Below are 27,245 nucleotides of genomic sequence, written 5' to 3'. Positions count from 1 at the left end.
AAAAGACTATAAAGTATTCTTATATCTCTGTCATACATCTATGCTAAGACTCTTTAAAGTAGTGTGACATCCTTTCACATAAGCTATATCTAGCTTTTGGTATTACAAATTAATAGTTAATTTTAACTAGAGGCATGTCAAAGCTGCTAAATACAGCTCCAAAATTATCCACAATTCTGCCATGTATGTACATGAAGTTTTAACTATGTTTTAAACTTGCTTGGTGCTATTGTTTACATGGTGTCATGAAAGTTCTCACTTTTCAAACACAGATCCTTTTATAGCTTATTTTAACCATGCAAAGTAAGGACACTTGAAGATGGGTACACAATATGTCCTGGGTTTTTTGCTATACTTCTTCCCTGCTTTCATTTGTTTTCATATGGATTATAGGTAAATTTTGACCAGTTTCCTGTAGGTTTTTCTACCCATATTTTAAAAATACTTTTTGGTTTTTGCTTTCTTGATAATTTATTTCTCCTCTAATATGCTTTTTCAGCCCCATCTCTGCACTGAAAGTCCATTGGTTTGTACTCCATTATTTTTGGCTCTAGATGATTTCTTCATCCATCTTCTCCTACTTCCTGAGTCAAAGAACAAAAAAAATATTTTTTTTTGCCTCAAAATTAATGGACCTTTGCCCTAGAGGCCTTCTCTAGGGATGGGAAGGAAGTGAGGAAAGGGAGTTACAATTCTTCACTGCATAGAAGTTGAGTGATGATTTGCTTTTGAGTCCTTCAGACTGTGGCAGAATGTATTTGGTCTGGTGAGGCATGGAAGAGTCTTGAGTAGTCCTGAGGTTTCTGTAATTTTTCTCTCAGTTAGGTAGCCTGTAGATTGCCTTCACAAAAAAAATGGGGATAGGGTGGTTGTTGCAGTTAGCAGCTGTCACAAGGACACCTGTGCTTATCCCATTTTCTAAACACCTACCAGTTTCTTTATAATTTAATTATGACATTGACTGCTAAATTAAAGAAACAGCATTTGTTTTCACCAACAACTATGCAAATGGCTTTTGTGTTTATGTCTTTGCAGTGTGTGTTAGCAAGCATTATTGTTGTGGGCTTGAAGGGGATGCTAATGCAGTTCCGTGACTTAAAAAAATATTGGAATGTGGATAAAATAGACTGGGTAAGTAAAACTTAATGTAAGGAGGTTTTCCTGAGACCATTTGGCAAACATCTGTTAACTAAACTTTAATAGTTCTGTGGCCCTAGAAGAAATAAGTGCAAGATATTATTAGTAGTACTTTTTGTGCACTATCAGCTCAGAATAACAGCATCTGTAATATCAGTTGTATTAAAAAATAACATTTTAACCAACGATAAAGAATCAAACCTGATGCTAGAGATATGTGTGCAGACAGATCAAGACAATATGAGCAAATATGTGTCTAATTTTTATGTCTTTCCTATCTGTTTAACATGCTTTTGTTATTGTAGTGTTATTGAAGAGATTTTGGTAGCATCCTATCCTCTGGGAATAGGGAATGACCACACAGGTCAAACAGAACTGGAAGCACTAGTGATGCAGAAAGATAAATAGTGAGGGGTGCTGTAGGTAAATTACCTTAATTGTTTCAGATTTTTCAGAAATCTATCTACTGTTTGAACACAGTGAAAGATTCTGCACTATGAGAGGAGGAATACATCAGAAAAAGTAGATAGGTAACGAGATAGAGTATGAAAATTTAGTTTGATGCAAAGTCTAAATAGTCTGAGAGAATTTGCAAGAATTCCATAGTAAAGGTGAATCCTGGATGTAAGAAGACTCCTGGATTTCTCTTCTGTGGGAGATTTTGAGTGTAATGGCCCATTAGTGGAACCAAAATTTCTGCTGACGTCCTGCATGTTTGAGTTAACAATATTCAGAAAGGTATTTTGGCCACATAGTCCTTGTCTGTGGTGGGAAATACAGGTAATTGGAGTTGATAGGACTTTTTTGAATCCACCAGTTACTTAGCATTCTATAGCAGTAATGGTTAAGTCTAGAAAGAATAAAACTTTTTTTGTTAGACTACTGCATTTTAGTATGGGGAACAGAGCTGAGTAAGCAACATCAAGTTTGTGAGACTTTTCACACTTGGTTGCAGAAAACTAGAGGTTCAGAAGACTTGTTTTTGGAGGTTTCTTTTGTATTATCCAGAAGAAAAGTTCTGTATTTCCTGAAATATTTTCTTCCTCAAGCAGTAAAATTCTGAAAATATTTTCTATCTCTTGTTTTGTATTTGATCTTAAGATTAACCCATATTGCCAATGACAGAAATTATGGATGATGTGGATCAAGAATTATTTTGGGAACAATAGACTTAAAAACATTTAAGTCATTAACATTTAAACATTGGTAGCTATGGGAGAGAGATATATCTTCTCCATCAGTTCATTGAGATAATAAGTAGTTACACTTTCCAGCAGGATATTTTGGAATCTCACTAAATTTGACGTGTCTTCACAGATAGACTAACCTGACTGATTTTTGCTTTTCTGGTTTTGGCAGAAAAGGTTGTGTGAGTAGTTAGTTATTACATCTCTGACATCTGTCATCATTTCTAAGAGAGGCTATAGAACGGGGGAGTTTGCTGGGCTCATCTTTTTGACTAAACATACTTGAGCAATGATTTATCTTCAAGTAGTTTAACCATCAGTCCTTAGGTTGACAGGATAAATCATCTTGCCTTAAATAGCATAGTTTAAAGAAAGGCTATGAACATTGATCTTGCATTGCTGCCTGCTCTGAGGAGCCCCACCAAGGCCAGTGATTTGTGTAACTACACTGGTTATTTTGGCCTGAAAGGATTCACCCCAGCAACTGACAGAACACAAGAAATGAATCATTCCATCACCCAGGTTATCCAAAGTGTTCTGAAGACAGAAACCCTAACAAAACATTTGGAAATAATTAGCAGTTGTCCTTTCTGGAACTGATTCTTTGAAGGGTGTGTGTCATGTAGAATTGAAGTCAGGTTTGTTTTGGTTATAGGTTTGGCAAATGATTGTGCATGGAAATGGAATATTATGGAGTTTGTTACCTTGTTCCTTTACACTTCTTTAAGCATCTCATTAGACACAAATGGGATGAATATATTTATTTGTTGATTAGTTCTCTATAAACACAATCCTTTTAAATGTAGAAGGTATGATAATGTTCAGGGGTTGGAGTTGAGGAAATCCATTGGTTCCTCGAATCACAGGATATTCTGTGTTTCTATGAAATCTCTTCTTTCAGCCATGGGTGGCTTTTTCTTTCAGATTTACATCCTCTCAAATCACATTTGATTACTTTTCAGCTACTACCCCACTGGTTTTATTCCAGAGGTTTCTTTCTTGCCATTTAAACTTCAAATGTCTCCTGCTTCAGTTAAGGTCTTCTGTCAGTCCCTACACCTTGGCTGAATGACTTCAACAATCTCAGATTAATAACTGCATTATTCCACTATATATGTTATATGCATAACTGAGAGTGATTTGTCTTGATCTTTTTTTCTGCTTTTTCTGAGAAAAGCCAGGAAGCTAATCTGACCTTGTCTGTAAATACATCTCACTTCTCAGGTCCTCAGGTCAAAAGATTATTTCCTTGTCCTTCCTGTAAGCCTAATTTCTTATGCAGGCCAATTTTACTAGCTTGCTGTTTTTATTCTCCAGCTTGATAGGGCTGGTGATACCTGTGATATTCTCCTAGTATAACTAAAAAGGCCAGTGAAGTTCTTCTTAACTTTTGATTTTAAGGCTCAGGATCACAGATAAGCTGCCTTTTAAGACAGGCAAAAATACTGCCTGGCAATGGACTGCTGAAGAAAAATGTTCTCTTTGCTGTTAACAGTTGGACTTGAAAGTAACCAGAGATGGGGGGAAATATTTCAGAAGGTGATGTTCTAAGTGAAAAATTATAACAGAATAAGGATCATTTTCATGAGTTAATTATATACCAGGGATTTGAGAAGTTCAGCAATGAAATACTCTGGCATTTAAAGAGAAAAAAAATGTTTTAAAGTTACATATATGTCTTGACCAGAAAATGACCACAGCTGAGACAAAGCCAGGTTGCATGCCTGACATTTAAAGTAGAAAGAATGGCCAGAATTTATGGTAAAAATGACACATTCCCAACATGGTGTTGTGATGAGAGGCAGTTATGGATGCATGCAGCATTAATCATAATTGTATGCACATATATTAATATTAAAGGATGTAAGGAATGCTACTAATTCAGCAATTAAAGTAGATCCAAGAATGAGGGTCTCATTTTTGACAAGTATCCTCCAAGATCTTGCCAGTGTGAAATTCTGGGACACGTATCCAATATCCTGTCAATCTATTTTGTCAAAATATTTAGAGAAGAGGCCCTAGAAAGGGTCTTCCTTGAAATCTGGATCTCATTAGTGCATTTTCTTGGGGTTTTTTAGAACTTCTTCAGATACTATCCTCAGGATGAAAATGGCCTCTTAAATTTGTTCATCACACGTGAGTCCTGATTTGTGAGAGGGCTCTGAGAGCTCTCAGGGCTCTGCTATGCTTTACAAAGAGAATGCTCTGCTCTGCTTTCCTCTACAAAGTAGGAAACCATCTCTTCTATGGGAATTGTTTTACATCCATGATTCTATCTTATGACATCCTAGGGAGATTTTCTGGTTTTCCTGCCTTAGTGAATATGCTAGTGTGAGTTATATTACTTGTGCTGTAGGTGGTATCAAAGAACTACAGTACCACTTTAGGATCATTTAGGATCATTTAGGTTGGGAAAGACCTTTAAAGACCATCTAGTCCCACTGCTAATCCAACACTGCCAAGTCTACTCCTAAACCATGTCCCTGAGTGTATTAGGCAGTTCCTGCCCTATGGCTGTGGTGGGCTTCACTTGAATGCCAAGTTTTCATGAAGGGTATGCTGAGGATGAATGCACACATTAGTCATTTGTCTGCAGAAGGATGTGGGACCATGGCCATGTCACTCAGTCCTTTGAGCCAGAGCCTCCTCCCAGACTCCAGCATCCTCTGCTGAGACAGTTTTGGAATGAGCAGGACTTTAATAGGATTCTTTTGGCTATATGCTGGAGGGCTTCTGTTAGAGCAGCTCATCACAGCCTCATATTACAGACAGCACAGAACTGGTCAGCTGAGACATGTTCTTCTCTTCCTCCATTAAGCTACAGCATAACCAGGTAGGAGTTAGATGAACTGCATCCTAAATTTTATCCATTCTGATAACCATCCATTGATTATGGTAGGAGACTAGACAGCTGTGTTGCAGATAGCTACATGCAAGGAACCCTACCCATTCAGGCAACAGCTGATCATCTCCTCAGTTTGCAATGAAACAAGGCAAGTGCATAATCTGCTTTTAAACTGGTACCTAAACACTTATTATCACCATACCTTAGCATTGCATTGTTTGGCTCTAGGTTCAGAAAGCATTCTGCAACTTGTTTATATGATATTTTTCCTACCAAATGCAGATTTTAGACTGTCATCCATGGTGGATAATTAGACTCTATGAAATGGAAAGTCTAGAGGAGGCAGCTGCTATACACAATCACTGTACCTCTCAGTGATTCTGATACTTTCTGGTACATACAGGAGTTGACACAAATCTATTTCTTCTACTTGTTTCTTTTCCCCCTCTTTAGAATTTTCTTTAAATTAGTACAGTACTTTGAAGGTGGATTTTGTTTTGGTTTTTGATATTAGCATGTGCCTATAACACATTATTGCTAAGATCTGAAGACTGATTAGATTCTATCTGTCCTGGAGTATGCAATAACCATATTGAAGTAAGCTGCCAAGGATAACTTTAATATTTTTATCACTTCTATGTTGAACTTTGCAATAACCCATGAATTAAAAAAAAAAAAAAAGTCTATCAAATGAACATAACTTCTTTCTACAAGTTTGATGCTACCCTAAAGAAGAACTGCTTCCAGGCCAATATAAAGCACTAAAAGAGTGGTTGATTAATGAGAGTATGAGTTTTGGCCCAGCCTCTACAACAATGGCAGTCTCTGCAAACAGTTAAGATGTAAGGTACTAGGCTGCTGGAGAGGCACTTAACTAGCTATCTCAGTAGTCAGCAGTACTTAAACATTTCTGGCTTTGATTCTTCCTATGCAGACTTTGTATTATGTTTTTGTGCTGTTTTCTTCTGAGACATAAGAAGTTTGCAGGTCTGCAGCAGTGATTTAGTCAGATGTGATGAGGTTCAGGTCTGCAGCTGAACTGGATTGCACTGGAGTGGATTCAGGTGCTGTCAAGGGTTCAGCCTTATTAAGATAGTCAAATTCTTGATCTCACTGATTTTCAGGTTTTCAGTAGTTCTGTTAGGCTTAGGTGAGCTTCTTTATAAATATATGTTTGATTTATAAATCTTAACATTACTTTCTTATTCATTAATCAGACCTCAATATCTGCTGTTCATAAAGGTGGTCTTTGCGAACATATGCACAACACTTCATATAAGATGTCATGTCAAAATACAGCTTGTGATTAAGGACAGTTTCAGAGGATGAGCCACCTCCTTACCTGGCAGCCCTCCTGTTGAACAAACTGAAAAGTCTTTTGCAGTAGTTAGGAATCTTGAAGATGAGGGGGGAAAAGGTTTCTCAACAGTCACATAACATTCTGTCCTCTGTGAAGCACAAGTTAGCATGGTATGAATTACACTTAATAATTCATAAAATAACAGTTCTGAAATCTACTCAAGCAAAATCCCTGTGCTTGGCCTGAAAGTATTCTATTGTTTCTGGCTTTCGTGAGTTAAGTGAAGGAAACAGAAAAGATAATCTTAAAAATGACTGTGCTATTGTAATGTGATCTGTTATTGTGCAAACATGAACAAGCAGCTCTGTAATTCTTAAAACGGGCACCTGTGGGGATCAGTATATCCAGAAAAATGAAAATACTTTCCAGTCTTTTTTAACACCTTTTATATAAAGATTAGATGGCAATCTTGGCTTAAGGCTCCCTCAAGGAAAGAAAGATGTGTTTTATCATACCAATTAGGTTGGTATAAGAAATCGAGTAATTCACACTTTTCTTTTAATTGTAAAATCTGCATGTCTCTTGGCTGTACACATCATTGTAGTATGGAAAGAAAAGTGATCATTTCTGGTAAGAAAATAATTAAGGAAAAATTGAAATGTGAAAGTTTTGTAAAGTTTTTTAAAATTTCTTTTTAAAGTGACCTTAGTTTCAGATATGCTTCTGAGTATTTTAAAAATTTGTATTTAAAATTAATCCAAAGTTTTAGTAATCAAATATTGAAAGATGAGGAGGTAATATGAAATCTCACCATTTCCATTGGAAGGAATTAATTCCCCAGTAATTTTTATTTGTAATAGAGTTGTTTCAGTCAGCTGTACTCTGATAAATGCCACTTTTAATCAGCCTCCTTGCCAATCATAATTCCCACTTGTATGATTAGTGGAAGGAAAGGTCTCTGTATGTGACCTCATTAGGGCACCTCTTTATGGGAAAGGAAAGGAGGATTTAAAATCTATGCAGCGAAGAAGGTGATGAGAATTTGCAATGTAAAAAATAAAATACAGGTTTCTGAAACAACTGAGTTGATTCTGACTTAAGCTGTTAGCAGAAGTACAAATGCTATTTTAAGTAACCCTGGCAGGAACCTCTGTGAGCACTGGGAAGAGCTGTGCCATGCTGCATGTGGTTCCCCATGGGGAGGCATTACTTTAATTGCTAATTCAGTCTTCAGTATTTGCCAGTTCAAAGATCCAAATGTTCACATCTGAGAAACTAGCTTAGTTTTAAAAATCTTTATTTCTGATTCATAAAATGCACATTGCTATAAAATTTGAAACTAACCACTTCTTTTTGCTCCCCTCCTTAAAGAGCATCTGGGTTAGTACCTATGTGTTTACAATATGCTTTGCTGCTAACGTGGGACTGTTGTATGGCGTTGTGTGCACTATAGCAATCGTGATTTTCCGCTTTCCCAGGTAAGAAACAATTTATTGAAATATTCCACTAGCACCTCATTATGTATTCCTTCTGCATATTGCTTCACAGTCAGGATAGACATACGGTATACTAAATTTAACAACTAAACTTCAGGTTTTTAGTTGCAGAAAATTGCAAGATAAGACAATTCAAAAGTAAAAGTCACATCTGTCCATTTACTGTAGACGAAGGAATCTCTAAAACATTTTATAAAATGGCATTGTTTTGTGATTTCTCTTATTATTACGCATCTGTAGGATTCATTATGTGAAGGTAGCATAAAATCAACTGGAAGATTACTAATATTTTTTTCCATTAGATATTTATTTGCTCCTTAAGAAAAAAGTATGTCTAGCAAGCTTTAGTAACGAAGAGCCTTTATAAACTCCTAGGTACTATGTTGCACAGGAATTGGTAGCTGACAATTTGACAATTGCACTACTAATATAGATTAATGAAACATAACTGTACAACTATTCTAATGTCTAGCAAAATGTGTAAGTTCTGTGCACAACTTAGAAAAGTCAAGACAAATAAACTAGAGCCATCAGAAGTTTGGTTTTTGTTTTTTTTTTTTTTTTTAATTAATATATTATAGTTGCTACTTTGGATCATGAGCAAAGGGAAATATAGCTGAGGTTCATGATTGATTTGTGCTACAAAATTAATCCACAGCTCACCAGTCCTGGAAATGCCACAGATGCCTGTGGGCATGCCAGCTTGCTGAGGGCAGTCACACACTGGCTGCATCTGCACCCAGGGCTGGCAGGACAGAGCCAAACTCAACTACAGAGGTCATTCATGCTTGCATGCAGTTGTTTGCATGAACATTGAATCCCAGTGAAATTAAGCACAATATAGACCGGTTGATTAAATGCTTGTTAGACATTTATGCACAGCTTTATTCTCATAGAATAAGTTAAAGAAACAGCATGAAAATAGTTCAAAATTTCAAGGCAGTTAAAAATATTAGGAGATTGCTTCTGCTTGAATTAACCAATACATTTGTGATAACATTGTGCTACTCAGCAAACTAAAATTTTGGTAAATTCTGCAGTAAAGCAAAAGGCAAGTTTTCATGTTGTTTTTGTCCTGAGCCTGGATGTTAGAGGCTCTCCAAAAGCAGAAGTGATGGATATTTAACAGAAAGAGCCAGATGTAGAGGAGACCTCAGTCTGAACCTGCACTTATTAATGCAAATAAGACTCTTCCTGCAGATCTCTGTGTTCAGTAAAGCTGCACATGATTGTCCACACTATCTAAAGGCATTGAACAAGGCAGCAGCCCTAAAACTGGCACGGCACAGATGGGGTTAACGAGATAATGTGTAGTAAGCCGTGCAATCATGAGCAGAAGTGTTAGCAGAAGCGAAGCAAGGAAAATACCATAGATTATTTATTGTAAAGTTTCTGTTCAGATGTCAGAGTGCTGGATGTGGTACATGTTATGTATCAGACTGTATTAAAAGCAGCCGCAGCTACAGCTTCATTTATGCAGAGATGAGAGAACAGCTGATGTTTGCAAGGCTCATTTATCTGGCCCCAATACCTGCAAATACTCCTGGTATATTGGCGCATCTGTCTCAGAGGATAGAGAGTTCCAGTTAAATGTGTTCCTGTAAATGACATGTTGAATCAGAAGATTCTAACACTGAGCTCCTTTTCCAAGGCATTTCTCTCTGTAGAGAGCATAGGAATACTGGTGCTTTCCACTAAGTCCCCCATTTTGATAGCTAGAATGCAATGTTCTGCTTCATCATGTAAAGATGTGTCAGTTTCCATGACAAATTAAATATCTTTGTTTTGCGTGACCCACAACTATTATACATATTTATTTTCCCTTTCCTTACAATATGTTCTTTGCAGGTAAAAAATATTAATTAAACTTCTTTACTTTTGAAGATATAGATTATTTATGAGCTACCTTGACTTGAAAGTAGCTCTGGCCAGCAAACAAAAATTAAAATTAAGATATTCTTCACAAAAGAATTTCATTATTCATATTTTCAAAGTGATCTCACAATTCTAAAATGAGCTTTTTACTATTTAAGAGGATGATTATCAGAAAAGAAAAGGTCTGTAATAACAAGAATACTCCCAGATTGCATTTTTGGACCTTTAAATTGCTATGCTGTAGCTTGGGGTGTGTGTCTTTTTGTTTCTGTTCAAGACTACTAGTGATTAACTGTACAGATTTTTCTCTATGTATTGATCACAGAGCAAAGACACTGAATTTGAAAAATATGAAAGAGGTGGAATACAAATACAAAGTAGAAGATAATTGTGTAAGTTAATTTCTTTTTTAACTTTCTCTGTGTGTGGTTCACTAATTCACTAATTGTTTGCTTTCTCTAGTTAGTTACTAGATCATAATCGGGGAGTCAAGGGAATGCTTTTATGATATGACCACTTGAAATCTAAAGCCAGGATAAAATAATAATATTATAGTTGGCCATCAGAAACTGGAATATTTTCATGGTGGTTCTGCTTGTCTGCAAAGTGAAGTTAGGCAAGTCCTCTTAGATTTATCTATCTTAGTTTATTTGTCATTTATAGTTATGAATTGCTCTTTCTCAGTGTTTCCTAATTCCTAAATTTAAGTAAACATCTTGCCAGGAATGGCAAGGGCAATCTGAGCAGACAATAGCAGTCTCTGTATTATTATCAGTTTTCCTAAAAGCCCTTTGGTATTTTTATCATCCCCAATCTCTTTTCTGAAACCATTTCTCTCCCCAACCCCTTGTGACCAGATTGTCCCAGAGGACACCACAAGGCTGGGCAAAGAGGGGCAGCACCACAAAATGGTTACAGACTGCTTTGCAAATTTCATCACCCTGTGTACATGAAAAATGGGTGGAAGAATCTCTCCTAAAGACTGCGCCTTTTAAATCTGGCTTCTTAAAAGCTTAAACCAACCAGTCAGATTCTTTGGTTATTTTCATTGCAATTATCATCAAAGTTGCTTTTTGCTCGGGTCTGTGGTAAGGAGAGAAGGGTAATGACCCAGAGAGGTGAACTCCCTCCTCCAAGATGAAATGGTAGGTCAGCAGCCAAGAGAGAAGTAGAACCATGTGTCCTCTCAGCACAGAGCCCCATCACCAGGACATCCTGCCTTTTCTGCTGCGGCAGTTTCTCTTTCCCTTCTTTGTGCTTTTTCCCTTAGTGCTGATGAAGAGTCTTATGTATCACTAAACTACATGCTCAGCAGTTAGTGCTTCACCATTAAGCAGATCTTCTGTAAAGAATTTATTATTTCTGGCAAATGTCTTCCATCAAAGCTATCTTGGGCTAAAAATCTGAACTTGCGAGGGCTCAAGGGCATTTACTGTTTTGGCATGCTGGGAAACTTTGGAATGTGAAAGGTACATAAGAATGGGGAGGACTCTGAAATGTGAATGAAAAACACTGTTGTTGAGGCTGGATCAGCTGTCAATTATTATATTACTTTTCATTCTTAATAAAAATGTTGGAGTAATTTTGTCAGAGATGGGTAACAAAAATTTGATTTGCCTGCTATTTTTCATATTGGTCCATGAAGCACTTTGTACAAATGCCTATACATTTTTTTTTTAAAGCTTAAAAAAGCTGGTCCCCTGCTTTTTTTCCCCCTAATTCAGTAAGGTTAACACCAGTAACCTAATAACAAACTAGTGTCTGCAGACAGTGGGGAAAATAACATTATGTTAGAGACGCAAATTGCTCAAGAGCTATTACACAAAACAAAGAAGGAAAATATGCCTTTAATTGAATTTAGAGTCACTGGGTTGCAGCAGGCATTTAGGGTAATTTTTAATGTATGAATGTTAGACTGATCCAAGTTTCCCTGGTAAGTAACAGATTAGACATAAACAGCAGGACTTTTAAACATGAAAATATGCAAGCTTAATGATCTACCCTGCCATTAAGGATTTATAGGGGTTATTTCATCAATAAGAGAAAAGACACTTTAATGTGGAAAAAATCAAAGGGAATTTAGAAGGTTATGTGAAACACATTTCATCCCAGGCGTTCACTGGCACTGAACTCGCACCCGAGCAGAGTGTGCAAGGGAATCGCCCCGGGCCTTCCGAGGGGGGCAGGAACAGACACCTGAGATAAATTTCCTGCTTTCTTAGCAAGGACACAACAAAGAGGAAGTTTTGGTTTCTTCTGAACAGTTCTTGTCAACAAAGAGTCAAACCAGAGCCAGGAATAACTGGCTGGTCTAATTTAGGTCCAGTTGACCTTGTCCATTCTGGACAAAAATTATACACAAGTCTGCCATTTCCTTGATCTGGCCTTATGATCTGAGTCTTTCAAGTTTTGGACTTTGTACTTATAGAAGCTTGATCATCACAGGATTTGATCTTTGCACATCAGTCTTCCTTTTTTCTTATCTTTTATCTTCTACTTTGCCATGGCACTGAAGTATCCACTTGTCTCTACACCAAGCTGTCTATAGCATCATTTTTGTGGGAATCTGTGGGATGTCAGAGCATTTCTCCATTCAAGCATATACCATGCTTTGTTTTGCCCTTAGTTTAGAGCTCTATTCCATACAAACAGATACATTTTAACAGCCAGTTGAGTTTTGCCACATATCTGACTGTGGCAAAACTCATTTGTGGTATTTTCTGCAATCACATCCCACAGGTGTAGGTAAATTGCGCAAAGTCCCTACACATAGTCTGGGGTTCCTTGCCTCAGTTGGGATGTTTGAAATGTTTCCTTTATTTCATGGTCACTGTGGTGGTGTCTGAGAGATCATCTCATTCCCAGAAGTCTGAATAGCAGTCTACAATAAGGAGATCGTTTATGTGGTTTGTGGTTCCATTTCTGTTTTGCTTGAAAGTCTGTTGGGAAAACTGCATATCTTCAATGCAATCCCGAACAATTTTTAACTACCTAAAAATTGATCTGTGTCAGCTCCACTTACTTGTGTTTGACTGTGACCTTGTTACATGATTTTTGTTAGGAAGAAAGAGAGTATTTTTTGACCTTTATTCTCTTGCAAATTCTTGATTTTTGCTTCCATTGTCACACAACCTGTGGAAGATTGGGAGTTCAATAGAAGCAACTTCTACAGAAGTTCCCCTACAAAACCAGTCTTTAAGCATGTCTTACTGCTGTCCAGTATATATATATAAATATTAATTTTCTTACTGGCTTTTGAAGATTTTTTTATATGTACACCTTGAGAGTGAGAGAAATAGCACTTGTTTTGTGCAAAATGTCTGACACTTGTACCTGAGGGTTTCGGAACATTATCTGGTGTCCTTCCAAAATTGTTCTGCTGTGTAACATTTATGTTTTGAGCTGCACAGTCTGACTGAAGGTGCTGGTAACCTGGTTGTAGCTTATTTAGTGAAGTGCATAGATACGCTCAAGGGCAATGGAGAGTTGTGAAGATTATTGTGTTGGTGGTAGAAATATGCTGGTAAAGCTTTAAATGTGCCACTCAAGGTTGATTTGTATCCATTAAATATTTTCATGGAGAACTGTCTCTGTACTAAGGTCATCTTCAGATGAGCAAGATGATTATTGCCAGCTTTCCCCAAACCACCTGCAGTGTTTGCCCTAAATCCTTGTGTACTTTTTACAAGACGCGTTTGTCTAATAAAATATATTCCCTGTCTGCAAATGTTACCTTGTCTATGCTTGGGAATCACACCAACTGAAATAGTGCTATTATAATTGTTAGCTAATAGTTCTTAGTATTATGCCTCATAATGTCTATGCTTGTTTTCATGCTAAATAGTATTATAGATAATTTTCATTATATATTACTTGTGTTTCCATTCTTACTTCAGTTATGTGTGAAGGCTAATCAATATAATTATCTGTTAAATCATTTTCACAATCCAAAGCTCCTCCTAGGTTAATTCACAGGTATTTTCAGGTTTTATAAAGAAATGAGTCTGGGGTTTGTTTTCCAAATCCAAGATGAACTTTTCAGCATTATGTTTATTTCACTCCCCAGGAATCACTAAAACAGGTAAAAATAGTTTCAGTCAACAGCCCGTTAGTCTTTTTGAATGCCAGAAAATTTCACGCTGACCTGTTAAAGATAATCCAGAAGGATGGCATGAGCAGCCAGGTATGTGATATTGTAAACCAGGTGGGATGTGCTTTACACTTCAGTAATCACCATGACTAGCTTGAAGATTGTGTTTGCCTTCCTTGCATTTCTTGGAGAATGCAGTCAGATACTGAAACAGGTATAAAGAAGCAACATTTGAAATTATTCATTTAGAAAAAAGCTAATTCTAATCTTAATCAGATTCAGTATGGACTATTTTTGTATTACTTGAAAATAATATCCCTTCTATTTCTGCTTATGGTCCTGTAAGAGACATTAAAGCACTCATCTAAAACTCAAAAATTTCTAGAAGAACTTACATAATCTCATCTGATATAAGGCTGGTATTTATAAAATGTGATTTTTTTTTTCCTGGAGATAAATCCCTGAAAGATGGGCACTTCATTTCTAACTATAAATAATTTTGGGAGAATTAGGAAGAAAGTGGCTACATTTTATCAATGGTATTGCTTCTTTTTCCTCTTTTGCACTGATTGTATTAGAAAAGTAAACAGTATACAAATTAGGTATATCACATTTTTGCAGAATATCCCTGTAAGTATAGTATTTTTCCAAGTTCATCTGCACATAACTACTGCAACTTCCTGCAACACTTCCTAAAAGGGAAAAGATAAATTATCATTTTTCTATCAGTGCCATGAAGACATTCCGATATGATACAATGCTTACTGTAGACAATTTCATCCATTTTGTCAAATTGGGCTGAGAAAATCCAAGCTGTGTCTTAGATGGGTTGTTAAGGCAGCAACATGTCTTAACCACCTCTGCTGTCCCCTGAGAAAGAGTTGTGCTACCCATATGTACTTAGATGGGTGGAAATTCAGCTCAGAAAATGTGATGCCTTTTTCCCTTGGTTTTGCTAGGCTGACTGATTTGGATTAGTATGATAAAAAGCCTCCAAACAGGGAGAAATTACTTAGGATTTCCATGGAATTAATTTGAATCACTTTAATAAGTTAATTTGTATGTTATTTATAAAGGAGATTTTATCCTTTGTTTCTTCTGTAAGGTACTCAGCAGTACAGCTGCCTGAAACTCTGCCCTTTTTTAAATTTTTTTTTTTTGTTGTTGTTGAGTAGATGTCTTTCTGTCTCACATAATGGGTGTGAAAAAAATGCAACTTCACTTTTGTTTCTGTGCTTTGTGTCTGGTTTTAACTCATGTTTCTACTGAGAATTTACACATTGAAATAACCATTATAAAAATTATCCAGATAAATGTAACTCTTCAATAAATTGATATGTCAAAAATGTTCTTACTAAAGTATTAGCATAGCAAATGAGATTGCAGCAAGTAGAAAATTAATCAAAAGTTAATCTTATAAAATCACTGCCAAGAATTTTTCTTGTCAAGAACATTTTTCCCATCTTTTGACCACTTCTTAACCACCCCCCGCTTTCCAAAAGCATTGTTTCCAAAATATGCTTTCTAGTGAATCCAAGCTTGATAGAGGCTGAGCCAGCTAAAAAGAAATGCAAATATCAGTTTGAGTATGTATCTCAGCATTCTTCTAAAGTTATACCAGAAAATATTATACATACAACAGGCTATTGCATAGGGCATGATTTTGCAGAGAATGAGTTAACTTTGGTACTGAGAAACAGAATTCTTATGTATTGCATTGATTTTCTCTCTTCACTGTGCAATGGACTGGTTTTCCTTGGTATGTTAATAATGTGCTGCTTTTATTTCAGTGTGAGCAGAACACATTGCTCTGTTCATTTTCCAATGGAAGTTGCCATGGTGAGTTTGTTACCTACAAATGGTGTTAAAACAAGATGGATGTAAGTGTGCAAAATAGTTCCACATTTTTCTATGTAATTCTAGGTGCACACAAGTTCTGAGGAAATAAATATTTTCAGTTAGACCAAACATTCAATGAAGCATGAATGCTAAATTAATTATGCTAACCTTGGACTAATAAGTCCTGTAATTCATTCTGGTTTTGACAGACTTTTTAAGATTTCAAAAGCAGGGAACCCCTTGAAAATGCCTTTTTTATGGGAGTGGACCCTTCTAGTGGAAGTCTCGTTGCCCATCACACATGAGTTGGAACAGGATGATTTAAGGTCCCTTCCAACCCAGCCCATCCTCTGATTCTGTGTACCTGCTTGTTGGACTGGAATGAGTGTGTGTGTAAAGAGACAGGTACATAGTGGGGGAAACCCTTCCCATACTGTTGCCTGGACTGATCTTCCCACCAGGCTGAAGAGACTGTTTTGCTAAGCTCTGGTCTTGGGTTTTTTTTGCATGCAGAGTATATTAGTATGAAAAAGTAAAAGTAAGATTAGAACCATGTAAAATCTTTGGGATCTTTAACGCCACATAGGAGGAAATCTCAGAAAATGTCAACTGAATTGTTAGTGACACGATAACCACCAATATTATACAGTATATCAATACAATATATAATAAAAACCCCTAGAGCTTTCCTTTCAATTAAGGATTAAGCTGGAAACTCCACTCTTTCCACATTTTGTAGCACTTGAATCAAACCAGAGCACATACATTCCCATGGGAGAGCTGCAGCAACCTTTTGCAGTGGATACTTTATACAGATGATTTCATTGTGGATAGAATTAAAACAGTGTTTATTTAAAACCCTTATAAGCATTAAAGCCACAGTAGAAAACCTGATTTGGAGGCTGTTATCTGACTGTTTGCATTTGTTAACTAGACTCAGGACATTTTTATGGTACTACAATGTTTAGTTAACTTAGGGGTGACAAAGTGCTTTGCTGTAGTATAGCAACCTATGAAAAGGGTTATTGAAGATGATATTGTATTTTATTGACTATATTGTAAAATATTATGTTTGAGATCTTACCAGTACATATTTCAGTCATCTTGAAGATGAACTGGTTTCTCATATACAGAAGTGACAGAAAGCACAAGACCTCTTTTCTGAATGTCTAAGACCTGCCTTGAGGACTTAAATGCTGTCATTACTTATATCAACCAGTCTATGGTGATTCTTCATAGGGTCTTTTCAACAACAAACAGAGAAAAAAGAAAAATCCCTTTAAAAAGAAAAGCAAAATGCTGAGCTTAAATTTTCAAGGATGGGAGCATGAGGACACAATCCTTAAGCCTTATGGCAGTTGTCCAGGAAAACATGGAAAAAAATGTATGCTTTCATCAGAATCTTCCCTTTATCCCTTTGGGGAATGCTGTCTCTATCAGCACCAAGTGAAACAGCTGTTCTGGCTCATACCACTGATCCAAAGAGGGTGCAGGTCTTTACCTACCCCCTCATTTAGAGGCCAGAAAGCCTCTATTGCAATTCAGGATGCAGCAGGGAATTATTACACTGAGCCTGGGAGATCACATGAACCCCTCCTGTGTTTCTATCAGAGTAATTTTCAGGAGGTTCCCTCTAAAATCCTTTCTTTTTGTTTGTATGTATCTATTCATGCACATTGCACAGAACAGAGACAGTAAATGTCTGGACATGCAAGTCCAAAAGTCTTTGCTCTCAGACTACTGTTGGAAAGGAATTACCACCATTATAAATTTGCATCATCGGAAAATTCCAAGTCTCCTCAATAGTTCAAAATCTTTACCTCTGCTCTACCAAAGCCATTCAGCTTAACTCATCTTTACAATCAGAATTGCTTTCCTTCATTTTTTTTTTCAGTTGCGTGCATTATGAACAAACATTTGTTCACAGAACAATGTAAATAAGATGTGCAGTATTTTCTAGTTTTCACTTTATGAAAGCCAGCAATCATTTATCTGTGTGCTAGCTCAGGATGCATTTAGAACAGAGTATGTTTTGATTAAACACAAGATGGCCTGAGGTTGAAGAATGAATATAAGAATTTTGCTAATCTTGCCAACACAATTTTCTTCTCCAGCATGAATGTGTAGTTATGTATTAAAAAATTACCCAGTCAACAACCAGCATAGTAAAACCTTAGGAAAATTAAACACTCCACTTTAGATCTATTTCTTCCTTATGGGTGAATATTAAGTTAAGCCATAGGCAGGTGTTTAGGGCCTATGGAAATCAGTGTCATATCAGAATTTAGAAAAAAAAGATATATTGTTTTTGTATACCATGAAAAATCTTCCAAAGAAGCCAACTCAATGAAAAATTAAAGTCTGAAGAAGCAACTGTTTAATTCTTGAGACACTATTGCTGCCTAAAACATCTCCATTAATATATTCTGTCTGTCATCACTTCTTTCCATTGCCCTAAAGGTTCTTCATTTGTTCCTCTAAAATATGGCACTTGCTTTCCTGATACCCCAGCACATAACAATGACAATCTTATTGTGAGAGTTTGGGCTTATTTTGTTGAGATATCATCATTCTTATACCCATTTCTTGAGTATTCTCCTTTTAATTAAAGGTTTTCATTTATCAAATGTGTAGGTGAGTTGGGGCAGCCGTGTCACAGTGAGAGACATGTTTTGATATTAGACTGCAGTGGACTGAATTTCTTTGACTACACTGGAGTCTCCGTGCTTCTTCAGGTATTCATGACACTAGAAACATTCTGTATATAATTATACATATGAGTTATTGGGGCCAACTACTAGTCACTCCACCTATGTCACTGGATAAATCTTTCACCTATAGAAAAGATGAACAGAGATTTGGTATTAAATTGTACTGTGTTTATATACAAAAAATTACATTAAAATATTTCTATTGGGTAACAGAGCAAATATCTAATAATCTAATATTCTATTGGGTAACAGAGAAAATCTATGTATCTATATGTAATGAAGAGGAGTTTTGGAACTTTTCCCTTTTTAAGTTGGTTTTTCATCATATTTGACCCTGCCATGTCAGTTGTAGAGACGAGTAAATTTACTGCTTTAAAATTTCAACTTTAATTCTGTGATTTTATCTGTATATTCTACTGTCTGCTAAGCCAGAGGTCAAAACATGATCTTCATCCTTTCTCCTGTGGGCAATATATGTTGCAGACTGGGTTCAGGCAGTGCAGGAGTTCCAAGATGCTCCCAGAAGAATAAACCCAGCAGTCACTGGTTACTGTGGTGAATGGAACTATGTCCAGATGGTGGCTGGCCACAACTGGTGCTCCCTTGGGGCCAGTCCTGTTTAATATTTTTGGTGATGATTTGGACAAGGGGATCGAGTACATCGTCAGTCAGTTTGCAGAAGAGACCAAGCTGGGTGGGAGTGTTGATCTGCTGGGGGGCAGGAAAGCTCTGCAGAGGGGTCTGGGCAGGCTGAATCATGGCCCAAGGCCAGCTGTGTGAGTGTCAGCCAGGCAAAGTGCTGGGTCCTGCACTCAGGTCACAACAACCCCAGGTGGCACCACAGGTGGGGCAGAGTGGATGGAAAGACATGGGTTAGTGGGGGACTTGGCAATGCCAAGTCACTGCTTGGACTTGATGATCTTTAAGGTCCTTTCCAATCGAAACAAGTCTATGAGTCTACAGTTTCACATAACAAGTAGTTCTATATAGTAGATAAAAAATTATGTTCAAAGCTGTTTCTTACACTTCCATCAGATCTGGAGTTTAAAAGTTGTGTAGTGAGTATAGAGTTAAGTGGGTATGGAAGACTTGGTTTGCATAATTTTTCTGAGTAAGATAAAGGGCTAGATTTGAACTTGGGTCTTGGCCCAGACCTCTTGTTGCCCTAACAATTTTCTCAATTTACTGCGGTGATTGCACAGTGAAGTAAATGTTGCTTTAAAATATTTTAAATTAAAAGTACACATACAGGCAGGGATATAATGAAAAAGAAAACTGGAAAAATAAGGTTAGTGAGAGTGACTATTAGCTATTAGCTATCAGTACTTTTCCTATCCTTTCGTACTGGGAAGAGTTCATCATAGATAGAAACTGACCTGGATTTCTCTGGTCTGAACTCAGATCACATAGGACTGTTAATTGACCTCCAAGTTACAAATTATGTCAAAGATGTGTTTGACAAATTTGTGAGAGGTAAGTCTGGATGGGCTGTGAAGTGCATAGGTTGGTAGTGCAGCCTCTGGATAAACGGTTGGTCCAAAACCAAGTTACTCCTCCTCCTACCAAGACGACCACACTCAACATGTCCTTGTTACACTCCTTCCCAAAATATCATCACTGATGTCAGAGATGGAGGATTTTTGAACTGAGTAAGATTTTTGCTTTATTTTAAAAATAGAATATTCTGATGGGGTTTTCACTGAATCTCCTCCCAGAATTTTTCTACTTCACATGAATTATTTAAATTTTTTTTGAAGCAGTAACTGCTTAGGATATTCCTCATTTGGCAGGAGAATGGCCTACTCTGCTTTTAGAGTTATTTTCACTTTTTTTTTGTTTTGTTTTGTTTTGGTTTGATTTTGTTTTCTATCTTATTAATATTTTGTCTCTGGGGAGCTGAACACTTTCAAAGAAATAATAAAGAACAACTTACTGCTCAATGCAGGATGATAGCTGTGGTGCTTTTTTGATATAAGTCTCAAAGTTTCCTAGGTCTGAGTCCTGTCTGTGTGGACTGGAAGTAAGCATATGGTAAGGACATGCGAAAACACACTGAAAAAAGATAAGTGGAAATAATACCCCTAAAAAAATACGGTCAGAAATTGCAAAATTGTTACTCAAATTCAGTTTTAATTCTCAGCAGAGCTGTAGAGTACTGTGAAGCAGTGGCAGGAAATAGATGTGGCTTGGTGATGTTTGCATTATAGAAGGGCTCGCTCTGGTGGCTGCTGGCAGTACAGCTGCTGCAGCAGCACTCCGGGCTCTGCCTACCTTGAATGTGGGCTTTTTGTGAACTTTCTTCTCTGTTGGTATTTTAAACAGTTTTTTTTTTTAAATTTCTTGTCTTCAAACATAGATTTACGTGGACTGTAAAAACAGATACATCGATGTGTTGCTAGCACACTGCAAAGGCAAGTATCAGCTTACAGTAAAAATTTTAACATGATGGTTTATATATCTTCACCACCTTCTCAGTGCTCATGTTTGTTTTACTGCAGGTTCCTTGATAAAAGCAATGCAGTATGGTGGAAATCTTGACTCTGAAAATCCTGTATTTTTTGAATCCATTTCTTCAGCAATTGATGCCATTCGGATTCACAGGGTAAGACTTACAAGCAGGAGTAGGTGAAGCCTGGAGGGCTTCTTGGATGCTCACAGCAATTTGTTAAAGTCTGGGAAAGTATTACTCACCCAGTTAACCTTTTATGTAGAAATCTTTTATCTGTCTGTAATCTACAACTAGTCCTCAGGCTGAGAAATGCAGTTTTCCATTTTTTGCTGCTAGCACTCTCTCCCCATCACCACATCTACTTTTGCAACATCTCCATCTTCTATGATAGATCCAGAGGTGCTGTGTTGTGGTGCTTTAATGTGGGCTCATTCTCCACTGGAAAGATTCATCTAGAAACACCTAACACGGCCCCTCAGTGAGACAAATTAACTCACAGCCTCTTCTGCATTACTGAAACAACAGTCCTGTTTCTCAGCCTGGGATGCTTGAAGCTCTTCACACATCAGAGCACTGGTCTGACTGAAACGGTTCTGGATCCCCAGCTGGTTTGGTTTGAGCTAGAAATCTTGTCTCTGCCCTGCACTGTACCATGCTGTGTTGGCTCACTGGTGGAAAGAGGGGAATTGCACGAGGTAGAAGAGAGAGCAAGAGGGAGAAGGGAGGCTTGAGCATCTATTTACTTGTTTAATGATTCCTGCATTCCTTTCTAAAAAGATTGTAAACCTGGACTTTCCTCTTGAACTATGTGATTCTTTTCCACTGTCATGGCAGTACAAGTGAGTGTCCATTAAAAGCAGTGTGCTTTCCCATGGTTTTATTTATGATTCAAACTTGGCTAGAGCTTGGCTCAGAGCCTTCTCCAAGAGACATTAAACTCATCATGGTCTGCGGTTTGGTTGTTTGTCTTTTGTTCTTCACTTTGTATTTAACTAATTAAATCAGACTTGCCTATGGACAAAACCACTTTCCATTGATTTATCCAGATTAAGGTGAGTTGGCATAGTTGGTCTCGTGAATTGACCAGAAAAACATGTTCTCTTCAGCGCTTTTCAACATTTTTCATTATGTTGTCCTACAAAAAATAATTTGTTGAAATGATAACTGCAGGGCAAAAATAATGGGGTTGGCTATTGTATATTTTGTCTGGGTCTGATTAGATGAATTAGAATGATCGGTGTGTTATAAAATGTCTGCTTTTTATATTGACATTATTAACTTTCCTAACATTCTCGTAAGATAGTTATGTACTAGCATTCCCATTTTATGGAAGTGAAACATGGATAAACCAGGACAAATGTTCATAATGAAAAAGGGGAGTTAAAATTCAAAGTGCACTTTTTAAGGAACTGATTGCTTGTTTCTATCAGAGGTGCTAGGCAAGTCAAACCTCTGCATAGTGGCTTAGCAGTTTAGTCTGAAAGGCTTACATGCAAACTCAAATTCTAAATGTAATCATGAACAGTGTACATATACTGCTGGTGCTTCTTCAGAATATTCACAGTATGTACTTCAGGGATTTTTATGTATTCATTGTGTTGAACACCTGAAGATAAGGTGGACAGGAGTGAAAAGGCAGGGTGACTGCAATAGCAGCAGCACACTGGAGCTGCCAGTCTATGTACTCCTCCTGTGCCTTTTTAAGGTGCTGAGGTCAGTAGGACTCTTCAGTGTTAATATGACAGAATAGGCAGAATAGGATAGAAAAAATATGAGGAAGGGGTTGGAGACTAACAGAAAGTGATTTGTTCTGATTCACATTTCAGCTTCCCCATACAGCAGGAAATAGTCTTCCACTGTCAGAAAGGTAGAGGTAAGAGGGCTTTGTGGTCCATTTTCATCTCTGCTACTGTTCAGAAAAGATATTCTTATCTACATGCTCCAATGAAAATGTGTCATTCTCATTTTTATGTTTATAAATTGGTAGGATACTTGCCTATTACTTTATGCAGTTAATCTTAAATAACTTTTTTTAATCACAAATAACTTTTTTAAATATTAGTGGTGTTTTCAAGCTAGCACTCCTTCATATCCTAATTTTACTTTATATTCTAGGAAAACATTATAATGCTTTTTTTTCTGTTTCTGTCATTTTAGAATTACAGCAAGTTCAGTGAACAGAGTGAATTGTGATGCCCACCCATTGAGCATAGCGAGTTTCATCTGCTCATATTCAAAATGAACTACAACATGGCTTCTCCTTCACTTTTTTCTCCAGCGGATCTCATAGATGATCTTTTGTATACCATATATATTTAGTACGTTCAGTAAAGACAGATCTACCTTTCAGAGAGAAAATCTTTCAGCTGTGATCACTCAGAGAATTTTTATGCAATTGTTCTATAGTGGTTTTATAAAATATTTTTATATACATTTATATACAAATTATTAGAAAGCAGACACGAGGTACTGTGTTTACCAGTTAGGTGTATTCATTTAGTATCTTCTATTGTAACATTAGTTGTAATATTCATCTGTAGTTTTGTGTATGGAACAGAGACATGAATTCTTAAAAGAGTATATTATAATTGATACAGTATCTGCAGCAAGGCATATACCAATGCATACATTTTCTAATGGCAGTTCTTACTCTTTCCTCTGTTCAGTACAGCTATTTGCAGTAACAGCATCACAGCTATCATATGCTTTCACTTTTTGTACTTGGTTTTGTATGCTTTTTAATGCCTGCTCAGACCAGTGGGAGAACTCACAAGTCTATGCAGAAAAGGCAAATACATGTTGACTAAGAACACTGGATTGCCTCCCTCTATATTTGTTGTCTTGTGCTATTATGGTTTGCTACATTTTCAAAGCCACAGGTATTCTTTAGTGTCAGTCTGAAGAGGAAAAACTGGTAATATTTTTCCAAAACTTACTCTTCTTTCCAGCATTTTCCCACATTTTTTCCAGTCTGCATTTCCACTTTGAGCTGTGATTTGTTTGGTGTTGAAATCTTCAGCTGAGGCAGCTGAAAGGTGACCGTAGTGGCACATGAGGTGTGGGCCACATTTCAGCCACAATCCTGATGTGATGTGCAGTATACTTACTGTGTGTGAGCACACAAAGTGGGTGGTGGAACTCACAGTTTGAGTACTTGGTTTGTATTTATGGGTTGTCAGCAATTGTATTAGATCATACTATCACACAGCTACCATGTTATTTGGCAACATATTAAGGCCTTCCAGTACCTGAAGGGAGCCTACAAGAAACATGGAGAGAGACTGTTTGCAAGAGCATGTGGTGATAGGACAAGGGGATGGCTTCAAACGGGAAGACAGTAGGTTTAGACTAGATATTAGAAGAAGAATTCTTCACTGTGACAATGCTGAGGCACTGGAACAGTTTGCCCAGAGAAGTTATGGATGCCCTGACTCGGGAAGTGTCCAAGGTGAGGTTGGATGGAGCTTTTAGCAGCTTGTTCTAGTGGAAGGTGTCCCTGCACTTGGCAGGGTGATGGAACCACATGATCTTTAGGGCCTTTAAAACCTAGGCCATTCTATGATTCTATGTATGATTTTTCTCCTCTTACCTTTGTTCCCTTATGTGGACACCAGCAGTCAAATGTGAGATGAGCAAAAAGGAATCAACAAATGAGAAAAGAAGTAGGGGGTTTTGGTTTTTTCACCAACTTAAAAAAATCTATGGAAGCTATAGGTAAATGAATATGGCACATCTGTAACAGCCATCTTACACTACAGAGAGGAGGGAAGTACAAGGAGGCTCTGTGCAGCTGACACATATAGGCAAAATCTAGCTCTAAGCCTTCTGTTTTCAGCAGCAGTTACATCTGTATGCTTGTCTGGACCCTCCCTGCTCTCTCTGCCCAAAGCTGATGCCTGCAGGAGATGAAGTGGCTCATGGAGTGACTTCTGCATCTCTGCATAGTTCAGACACTGATATGCTTTTCCTCAAGTCTTGGTCACTCCACACTAGTAGATGATAATGGGAGAGAGCCGTGGGCTTTCTTGCCCTTTCAATTATGAGTGACTCTTGTATTTATTCCCTGCTTTGTCCCACAGAGGACTAGAAATGTTCTGTACAAGTTCTTTTGAGACTGCTTTGGTAATTACTATGCAAAAGGCTGATAAGTGAGAAACTCATTATATGCAGGAGAAATAAATTCTGTGTATTGTCCCAAGCACATTAATTTCAGATGCTATAGTTGACTGCAAATGGCTCATTACATCACTGGACTCAGTAACAGGCTATAACATTTGATTAATAATTTCTTGAAACAGTTTTAGTAATTTATTAACACTTTAGAAACTATTTACAATGTACTTTAATCGCAGAAGCATCAATTTTATGTCACAGCTGACTGGAGATTTCTACTTAACTGCAAACTGAATAAATGAATAAATGGTATCTTTTCTACTAGGTTCAGCATTTGTTCTTTGTCAGCTGAATGTTTTTTCTGAAAATTTATAGATTAGTTGATTAATGAAATTGTTAAAAATAGGGTCTTTAGCAAAGATAACATCACTTTTCAGGAGACTTTCACTTTTATTCTGAATGATCTTGTAAATGGAACAACACAGATGCTTTTAAAATTCCTTTTAGTATTAGCCTTTTAAGAAACCTTTTGCATTTAATAATCAATTTTGTAGTGCTTATCAAAATAGCTTCTAATTTTTATTGCTTTCAATAGGAATAATTTTTGATCAGTGTAATGGCTGGTTTAGGAATGAACATTTATCTCCCATTAGCTCCAACCTTCCAACACTGGGATTTGGGATAATATTTCTGTAATCTATTTTGCTATATATAATTAGTCTACAGAACTTTCTGTTTCTGAGAGCATGTATTGTTAATTATATTCCCTGTCTGGCAAGTGGCATCACTTAGGATAGTTGTTTCTCAGCAGAACAGTGTTTAAGGGGCATGTGAAGATAGCTGCCCTTTCAATTTCTTCTAAAATACCTGTACTGAGTTTAAGCTCTGTCAAAACAGAGCTGCTCTATACAACTATGGGCAGTGGGGGATGGAGTATTATTTCTTTTTTACCATTGACTTGGAAGAACAAATTTCAAATTACAAATCACTGACACAGTTTCCATTTCTCTACCACCCAGTCTTCTGAGCTACTGAAGTTTACTAAAACATGTGACTGCACCTTGCCTGCCTTCAAATGGCCAGGAGACCATTGCCATCAGACCTCGTGGACTGCCAGGTCATGGTTGGTCTGCTGGTGGGATGGGAGTTGCTTCCTGTCCTCCCCGAGTTGCTCTTTGCAAATCCCAATTGATGGTGTGTTTGTGCCACTGACAGACTCAACTGACAACTGTTTAATTCTTTGGTGAAGATTTAAGGAAACACCTTAAAACTTCTGGATTAAGCTTTGGAGGCAATCCCCACTATCAATTTCTACCCTTCTCTCAGTGCTTTTTTATGTAGACTGTCCACTGGCTTTCCTCTGGCTCTCAGAATTATTATGTAAATACATGGAACCCAAAACATCACAATTAGCTTAGGAATAGAATTAAATAGAATAGAGTAACATTTGAAAGAAACCAACAGGCATCATCTAATCCAACCGCTGTTATTATAAAAGAATATCTTAATTACAATAAACCATACTTATTCTTCTGACCCAGAAGGGCCAAGGAAGCCAAACTCATTCTGTAGCAAAGAGCCTGCACAAAGTCTGTGTGTCCTTATGGCTGCGCAGGCCTGGCCACACTATCCCAATGGAGTTGGGAATTACAGTCAGGAACAATAAGGGGTTTAGTTATTTGTGCCCTGCTGCTGCAGACATTCATCTTTGTACCTTCAGCCTTGTTTGCTTGAACATCCCTAGGGACTTTTCAGAATAATGCAAAGTTTTATCAAGTGTGGCTACATCTGTGAGCTTCTGCAGTGTTAGCAGTAAGAGCAAACTGTGGAGTTTCTCTGTCCTCAGTGATTTCTAAAGCAAGAGAGAGACTGCACCCGCCAGCAGAGGCTTGAGGAAGTCTCTCATTTGCAAACAGGTTTCAAGTAATGAAACTAATGAGTTTACTACTCTTGGTAAGCAATTCTGAAAATCTAACCACTCACTTTGCTTCCTGTATGTATACTTACATGCTCAGACTTTATATTGCAAAATTCAGTGTGTATGAGTCACCAAGCTTTTGCAAATCAGTGCTTCAATTCTGCACATTTGGTGTATTCTGCACTTCATAGGAAAACCTAAATACAATTTTTTTTTGCAGAGGTGGTCCAAAGTTATCAGAGATTATATATTTAGTTGATGTGCTTAGGAATTTTTAGTTATTTT

The 27,245-nt window shown here is 37.2% G+C and overlaps 1 protein-coding gene across 1 annotated transcript in view; it reads left to right on the top strand.

Moving 5' to 3' along the window:
* SLC26A7 (solute carrier family 26 member 7) overlaps window positions 1-23,620 on the top strand; it is a 64,542-nt gene extending 40,922 nt beyond the window's left edge. The window contains exons 10-18 of the mRNA XM_059480432.1: window positions 1,036-1,131; window positions 7,841-7,947; window positions 10,166-10,232; window positions 13,907-14,044; window positions 15,721-15,769; window positions 18,404-18,504; window positions 20,837-20,891; window positions 20,979-21,082; window positions 23,087-23,620. Coding sequence (XP_059336415.1) covers window positions 1,036-1,131; window positions 7,841-7,947; window positions 10,166-10,232; window positions 13,907-14,044; window positions 15,721-15,769; window positions 18,404-18,504; window positions 20,837-20,891; window positions 20,979-21,082; window positions 23,087-23,122 — 753 coding nt within the window. The 3' untranslated portion in view covers window positions 23,123-23,620. The remainder of the gene's footprint in view (window positions 1-1,035; window positions 1,132-7,840; window positions 7,948-10,165; window positions 10,233-13,906; window positions 14,045-15,720; window positions 15,770-18,403; window positions 18,505-20,836; window positions 20,892-20,978; window positions 21,083-23,086) is intronic.
* Window positions 23,621-27,245: the final 3,625 nt, after the last annotated feature.

This window comes from Ammospiza nelsoni, chromosome 1 (genome assembly GCF_027579445.1).
Source record: "Ammospiza nelsoni isolate bAmmNel1 chromosome 1, bAmmNel1.pri, whole genome shotgun sequence".
NCBI lineage: Eukaryota > Metazoa > Chordata > Aves > Passeriformes > Passerellidae > Ammospiza > Ammospiza nelsoni.
The sequence above is the reverse complement of the archived record's forward strand: the minus strand, read 5'-3'. Positions and strand labels throughout refer to the sequence as shown.